Raw genomic sequence first — 8,635 nt, 5'->3', positions numbered from 1 at the left:
TCTCTCTCTCTCTCTCTCTCTCTCTCTCTCTCTCTCTCTCTCTCTAATATTATGTGATATTGTATGAAGATAGATAATAGATCCTTCTTACGGGAAAGGCTGTTATATATATTTTTAAATCTATGCCTAACTCTCTCGAACATGTTTACACACTTTCACTGGAATATACTTTTTCTTTACCATTTCAGATTATATTTTTCTTAATCTACCTTCGTTTGTGACTAAAAATAGACAAGAGAAAGTTGAGTATTTCAACTCACCGGGCAATTCAATAAATTATTTTAGAACTATATCTCTACGTCCGTTTGTTTACTTGTCAACATCTAATGGCGTCCTACAGAGAGCATTAATCCTTTTGGTTCTTTTCAGATGATGCTATCCTATTTGCCTTTGCTGCTACTTTCGATCCTAAGCTGTAGTCAGGGGGACCTGCCCCCTCCTGATAAGAGTTACAGGATTCTTATGCTCCTTCCAGTCTCCTCTAAAAGTCATAGGAATGTTTTTATGCCCTTAGCGGAGGCCCTGGCCGATAGGGGTCACCAGGTATGTTTACACATTTAGTAGGCCTTCATGCTGTTTCAGTTTAGCAGAATACACGTCATAAACGTGTTTTCCTTCATTACCTGTTGGAAGTCAATATTTAATATTGGTGCGATGATATTTCAATTTTGCTTTGGTTGGATTAATACTGTTTCTATACTAATTAGTGTGATCAAGCTGGAGAATCTAATAATAAATATATAGATAAAAGTAGGTCAAAACATCAAACGGTTTCCGATTATAAAAAACGAATATCTTTGCCGGTTATTCAAATGGTTAAGTATCTAAATATTCGAACTTTCCTAGGATGAAATTTTCCATTTTATTTTTAGAATAATGAACACCACAAGTCTTAAATATTATTTAGTGGGACGGTGTACAATTAATCTTTGATACGATTCAAAACAAAAGTAAGGTTACAAATATTAATTTTCAAATATCAGTTACCTGTTATAGAGTTTGTGTCTTGGAATTATTCTCAGTTTGGTAAATGAAATGGTATTTGTTCCCTAAATCGGTTGGAGATACTGTAAACTAATTAACTTTGATAATAAGATTTTTCTTTCTCAACCACTTATGTAATGTTTAAATACAACAGATTAATTACAGGTGAAGGGATCATCTAAACATGAAATAAAAAAAGGGATACAAGCTATAATTCTCTCTCTCTCTCTCTCTCCTCTCTCTCTCTCTCTCTCTCTCTCTCTCTCTCTCTCTCTCTCTCTCTCTCTCTCTCTCAGAACGTAATGTTATGTAGTCTGATTTCCATTAAAAGTTTGCAGGCCTGATTTACGTTGCATTGCTATATCACTGGTAATAAATGATGATCACGTAATTAAGGGCCATGGGTATGTAGCATCACTCCAACAGACTTTTGAAATATTATCTAATAGCAGTCCATTCAAAGTCCCTCAATGGATGTTTAATATGTAATAACTCCTGCTGTTTGCGTACAATGATATGGCTTACCAGGCTAATCTTGGACTTGAATAACTTGCTACATGTCGGATACGTCATGTGAGGATCGAGACTGAAGGAATCTCTTTTTAGGTAGGTCACTGGCACTTCTGCCTCTTTAAGGTGAGATGACCACGCGAGCCTGCTCCAGGGCAGGGCCCTCTTTGTTAACATTCATTTTCTAGACCCTATGGTCGGGGCTACGAAAATCTCTTTTCTGGTGTGTTGCAGCCGCCTTTTTAAGGTGAGATGTTCCATGCTAGTGTGCTCTTGGGCAGTGATTCCATAATTAACACTCATACTCCAGACTATATGGTTGCTAACAAGGGTTTTCAGGTTAGCTGGTGGAGTTTTTCATTTCTTTAAGGTTGAGTCTGATGTTGCATCTCTGCTTAAGGCCACCAGATCTTCGATGATCAGATTTAGTTGTCGATATAAAGAAAATTTGGGAGCCGTTCTTCAAGTATACAGATTACGTGACCAAACTAGCGTAGTTGGCATTGGTGAGTATGACTTCTATGGTTGCGCATTTCATTTGTGCTAGATGTGTGAGTGTGGACTCTAATCTTCCTACGTGAAGCCCACAATTTTCTGCAAACAGATAATGTGAAAATGTTCCAGTTACTTGGCGTCAATAAAGTATCCAAGTTTCTGCACCATACAGAGTTTAGATACGTACATGCTTGGCTCTTAGTGGTCAGTCTCAGTTATTTGTTCTGAAAAACACTGGTCCTCAGTCTGCCAAACACATGAGAAGGCCTGTTTACCCTGTTTCCACATTAGAATTAAAGGAATGAAGTATTTTGAGAAACTTGTTATGAACTACATTTTGCCTGTATCTTCCATAGGAGCTTGCAAGCAATGTGTCAAAGACTTGGTAAGACTTTCCATAAGTTCGAATTATGCCCTTAACATTTCCCTACAATCTTAGAAATAACTTTGTAAGAATCTATAAACGGTAACAATACCAAATTATCTTTCTTGGTTATACCAATTATAACAGAAGTAACAAATTCATTCACATGGTTATTGTAATATCCTCACACCTACATTAGGAATCGGCTTCAAACAGCAAATCATTAGATTCCAGTTAAACTGATATATTCTACTAGATTGAAACAGTTTATGTGAAACACAGGCCAAGCTATTAAAAGCAGAACAGCCTCATCTTGTTCTAGTCAACACAATTAAAAAAATATTTCCCCACAGGTAGTGATGCTCACAAATCATAACAAGCCTTCTAAGCATCCAAACATCCGCGAGATCAACCACGGTCTGAGCGATTTCAATACAGATAACATAAATATGTTCGAGGCAAGGAAGAATCCATCAGGAGGCTTCCAGCTGTTCAAGACAGCTCTGCCAAGCATGGCACGGAAGTTGTACCAACTACCAGAAGTGAAAGAAATTTATGAGAAAAGGAAGGATTTTGATCTGATTGTCATCAATCATATGTCCAATGAGGTAAGTTGCAGTAGTAGTCTAGATTAAGTAATTGTACTGGTCATTTAAAATCTTCATCGTATCTTGCTCAAGAAATTTTATGGAGTTATGGATAAGTCTCAGTACTGAACACTTGATATCATCTGATATTACTAGGGAATTCTTAATATAATGCCGCTTTAACAATGATAATCTGGGGATCCAAGCACAACGTATGGAACAGGTACTGTAAGGTTAAAGAAAACATTTTACTTTTTGTGTGTTTATATTATATAAATGACAAGGCTGAGCAGAGAATGGCATTACTATAATCAGAATTTGTTTTACCATTATGGAAAACATGACTGAATTTGCAATCAAGAGATTCGTATTTTGTATCTCGACAATAATAAAAACAAAGATAGCATAGGATTTTTCATATCTACAGCTTCTCTATTTTACAAAGTTAAGTGCAATCAAATATGATTTTCTCTCTTGCCTTTGAATACACACCAGAGAGAACTAATCTACTGATAAATGACTCCTGAATAATTCCAGATCATCTACCCATTTGCCCACGAAATGCCTTTCATCACTGTGGCCACTCTAGGTGTAGACTACCGACAGAGTGCCGTCCTTGGGAACCCTCTGACCCCAGCCTATGTCCCTGGTATGCTCGGTGGTAAACACTTGGATACTCTATTTGGCCGCATCAAAAACCTGTATGGTCATCTTTTCGTGGCTATTTATTGGAGGATCTGGGCCATTGTTCCTCTTGTCCAAGAAGAGGTAAGATAGCATTTGGTGTGACTGAAACATGTCGTTGAATGACCTCGCTGGTCCTAGTGCTTGGCCTCTGATCTAAATCTAGAAGAAATAAAGGTATGGAAGTCCCATTTTTACTAACCCCGCCCCCACCCCTTCATACAGACACAATATTGGTTACTGTCAAGTTTATATTGTAACTGCTAAATCAATGAGTCCCCGCCATGGAAAACTTCCATATCAGCAGTAGCTTCATATTATACTTTATCCCTTCCAAATTTATTAGGGTCAGCTCTGTAAGAGTGAAGTTTGACTAATCATTAATTCCCTTTTCATAATAACGGTAGTAGCTTTAGGCACCCCTACATAAGGCTTGTCAGATGAATATATAATCCTCTTGACAGTGTGCCATTCTTCTCATTTGCATACACTCTTGCCTCTCTTGAATATTAAAGTCGATTTACTTTACTACCTCGTTCACATCATGTTCCTCAACTCTTCTCTCCAAACACTTGTAAATTATAACTCAGTTCAGCCTATCATCCTTCAATCCTTTCACAAGACTAAGCCATCTCGAAGTACTGTATACTGATCCCCTATTTCTCATGTGCTATCATTTTTACCCATTTTCCATATTACCAATTTCATTCTTACATAACATACAGTACACAAACAACTTACCTCAACAGCTTCCTTTTTTTTTTTTTTTTTTTTTTTTTGTCTAATCCCACTTTCCAGACTTCAATTCCATATGGAAGATATGGCTCAAAAATTCTTTTACATAGTCTCACACATTTAGCTTTGGTAGACAATAAGTCTCTTTCAGCCTACTACATACACTCTAACACCGTCCTTGCTTTGCCAATTGTGTTACTAACCTCTTATGTGATCCTACTATGGACCATTTGTTAAATGCTTCATTAACTCAAAATCTAATCCTCAACCTTCCTCGTTCTAGTTATCTTCATTACTTTACTTTTACTCACAATCACTCTCAAGTTTATCCTCAAGTATCTTCAAACTTTCTCTAGTAATGCAATTTTTTCTTACCATCACCGATCAGCAATACATCATATGCAGACACCAACCATTCCACACTTAATTCCCATTTATTTTTTTTTACCCTATAATTTTGCACCTCCATCTAGTTTACTTTATATAACCTCTTGCATAACTCCAGCTATGATAGTATTCAGAAGCCTTTATTCTTCGATTTACATATTTATGGTATTTATATGAAAGATTCTTCCTCATAATCAAAACATTATATCGAATGTATTTACATATGAAATGGGTATTGTACATAGATTAATAATGATTTTCATATATACGAAACATAATGAAATGTTTTCAGGATATGCGAGAACCATTTAATAAATATAATTCAAGATAATGCATTAAAAGAGCATTAATCATTTTCTCAAATATAGCCTTTTAATCTATTTTCTTTGTTATTTAGATCGACAGACAATTTCCCGGTCTTCCACCTCTCCTCGAAATAGAAAGGAACCAGAGCCTCGCCCTTATGAACTCCCACTTTTCTATGGATCTAACAGTCCCGCTTTTGCCATCCCAAGTGGAAGTCGGAGGAATGCAATGTCGACCTGCAAACCCACTGCCAGAGGTAAGAAAAACAGTGAAGGGGCTTTTGTAGAGTGATAAAACTACAAAATTATAATACTAGTGACAGCGGAACAAAGTTATATTAGTAATCTATCCATGTTCAAATGGAATGATGGCCAGAATTACGATTAATTGTTAGTAACGTTTTGTTTCCATGCGCTGCTTTTCATTCAATATATGATTATTTTTTTATCTTCCCGATAATCTCTTCTATTAAAGAATTTCCTCTGAAATCGTATGAGTAGCCTAAAGATGAAGATAACCAACTGGCATGGCAAAATATTTCCTTGTACCACACGTGTTCCATAATCACGTTTTGTGACCTGGGAAAGGGGATCTGGGGGCTTGCCCCCTGGGCTATGGGATGTGACCTAGGATCTACTAGGTTAGGTTAGGTGGTTGGTTAGGTTTGTAGCCTTTTACAAATCTCAAAAGTGTTAAATAATCCCGTTTTGTCCCGTTTTTGCGGGAAGTTGGGGCGGGGCATAACGGTACAATGGCTTATTTGCAGTGGAAATAAAGGTCGAATTCTTTGAAAGCACTGTACGATTTTGATTTTTTTTTATCATATCACTCGGTATTCCCTGCACCGTTATTATATCAACCTGTGGTATCATGCTAGCACAAGCTTCATCATACTTGAATTTTTGTGACGTTCTTCCTCGCAAATCGCTGTATATAAACTCGATGATTGTTTCATAAAGTTTAATTGCATTCACTTCGCCTCTCAGTTACAACCTAACTGCCCGCTCGCACAGCCTTATCAAATCTTTACAATTCAATAAAATATGTTCTTTTAAAATATCCTTTTCTCTCCTGAGGACCTAGACACCTGGATTGAAGATGCTGGAAAAGCCGGAGTTGTCTACTTTAGCTTAGGATCATTAGCCAGAGGAGATACAATGCCAGTTGAGTACAGGGATATGTTTGTTGAAGCTTTCAAGAGATTGGAGCAAAGAGTCTTATGGAAGTTTGAATCTGATCTTGAGGGAGTATCTGATAATGTCAAGATTAGCAAGTGGCTTCCACAGCAAGACCTTCTAGGTAAGTACCCATGACCAAAGTATTATTATTATTATTATTATTATTATTATTATTATTATTATTATTATTATTATTATTATTATTATTGTTGTTATTATTATTATTTGCTAAGCTACAACCTTAGTTGGAAAAGCAGGATGCTATAAGCCCAGGGGCTCGAACAGGGAAAACAGCCCAGTGAGGAAAGGAAACAAGGAAAAATAAAATATTTCAAGAACAGCAACAACATTGAAATAAATATCACCTATATAAAGCACATAAACTTTAACAAAATAAGAAGATAAATAAAATAGAAACCTGAATAATTCCATGTACTGACTTGTTATCAATGCACAGTTCTTTATTGAAATGACAGTTTTCAAGTGTTGAGATTCTACAGGATTCCAGGAAAAAAAAGGATGGTTCAAAACAACCTCGTGAAAGAGAAGAATGATTAATAGATTTAGTGTTTTAACATGGTGAATGTGAATAGGATCTTGAGCTACTGATAGCATTGTCGCTACAAGAAAATTACTCTCTTTATTCCATTCATTCGCCTTTAAGTTGTCAATATTATGCTGCTCAATCTTTAGTAATGAAATAAACTGCTACACAATATACAATATATATATATATATATATATATATATATATATATATATATATGCACACATATATATGTGTATATATAAACACACACATATATATATACATGTATATATAAACACACATACACACACACACACATATATATATATATATATATATATATATATATATATATATATATATATACATATATATATACATATATATATATATATATATATATATATATATATACATGAATGTGTATGCATGCGTAAATATAAAATTAGCATATGACTACATAATCAAAGTGAAAGCTAAACCATTTCGTCGTGGTCATATATCAGTTTATATTATACATTTTGTTTAAATGGCCTTCTTGTAAAAATTAAAAAAAAAACTGGATTACCTTTTATTTGCAAGAAGATATTTTTTGTAACCTACATTAACCTATCATATCTTTCAAGCCCATCCTAACGTGAAAGTGTTCATTACGCATGGCGGTCTCCTCAGCTTGCAAGAGGCTTCTTACCATGGCACACCCTTGCTTGCATTACCCATCTTCGGGGATCAACCAAAGAACGGCGAGAAGATCGTAAATAATGGATTAGGTCTGTCCCTTGTGTGGGAAGAACTGTCTGTGGAATTGATCGTGGACTCCCTCCAAGAGATAATCAATAATCCCAAGTAAGTTGATGTGGTGTTATAGTTATGCCTGGCTAGAAAACTTAATAGTCTTTATCTTAGGCAGTTGTGGTGTCCGTGAGTATGAAATATAGAAGCCTTATTATTGCAGATTCATAATTGAATAGTTTCATCTCTTATATGAAATTAATCTTGAAGATTTCACTTCGTAGAATATGAAAGCACGTAGGATTTGTTGATAACTTAATTGTTTTTACATTTATTGTGGAAAAAATACTCAAAATTTAAGGACATTTCTTGAATAACCAAAGGTCGATTGGCCCATATCTTTTACAATGTTCAAAATCTCTCTAATGGTACAGCATAAAATTCTTAAGTTTGTCTGACAAAGGACGTCACTTATGACTTCCCCCCTTCTTAATTCAGGTACAGAGAAAATGCAGCTGCAGTTTCGAAACTTTCCAAAGACCAACTCGAGCACCCAGTTGACAGAGCTGTGTTCTGGACAGAGTACGTCATACGTCACCAAGGAGCCCCAAAATTGAGGTCTCCCGCTGCCAGTCTAACCTGGGTACAGTTCCTTCTTTTGGATGCTGTGGCTGTTCTCCTCTTGGCTGTAATAGTAATCTTGCTTATGGTTCGGTGGATTTTCAAAAAGATTCTGAGAACAGTTTTCGGTTCATCAAAAGTACACAAGCGAAAGTCCGAGTGAAAAGGTTTTGAATATGACATATTCTTCAAAATAAAAAGATGTTCTAGAGGATGTTGATATTTATCAGAGACTTTTACTTTTCCAATAGATGCATGATAGATTTCTTTGCAACTATGTTGTGCAATTTTACCAAAAGCAGTACTGATATAAGGACAATACCATAATCACTGTACAGTGTACAGCAATACCTCTGTACAGTATTTTTGGGTGTTGATACATTTTCAGTAAAACGTGAAATATTTTTATTTTGTATTTTCGTTAAGATAGATACTTCAGACATACAATAAAAATATTATTACATGTAATGTATTATTTTCTTTAGACCCTTATTGCACATTATTTGCTGTGATCTTACTTTGT

At 35.5% G+C, this 8,635-nt stretch overlaps 1 protein-coding gene across 1 annotated transcript in view; it reads left to right on the top strand.

Annotated features, from left to right (window-relative positions):
* The window catches only part of LOC137629337 (uncharacterized), a 31,820-nt gene extending 23,545 nt beyond the window's left edge, over window positions 1-8,275 (top strand). Inside the window, exons 10-16 of the mRNA XM_068360591.1 lie at window positions 370-543; window positions 2,707-2,961; window positions 3,478-3,708; window positions 5,144-5,308; window positions 6,129-6,351; window positions 7,386-7,605; window positions 7,990-8,275. Of these exons, the coding sequence (XP_068216692.1) occupies window positions 370-543; window positions 2,707-2,961; window positions 3,478-3,708; window positions 5,144-5,308; window positions 6,129-6,351; window positions 7,386-7,605; window positions 7,990-8,275 (1,554 nt within the window). The remainder of the gene's footprint in view (window positions 1-369; window positions 544-2,706; window positions 2,962-3,477; window positions 3,709-5,143; window positions 5,309-6,128; window positions 6,352-7,385; window positions 7,606-7,989) is intronic.
* The last annotated feature ends 360 nt before the right edge of the window (window positions 8,276-8,635 follow it).

This window comes from Palaemon carinicauda, chromosome 37 (assembly GCF_036898095.1).
Source record: "Palaemon carinicauda isolate YSFRI2023 chromosome 37, ASM3689809v2, whole genome shotgun sequence".
Lineage (NCBI taxonomy): Eukaryota > Metazoa > Arthropoda > Malacostraca > Decapoda > Palaemonidae > Palaemon > Palaemon carinicauda.
This window is presented reverse-complemented; position numbering and strand designations above follow the sequence as displayed.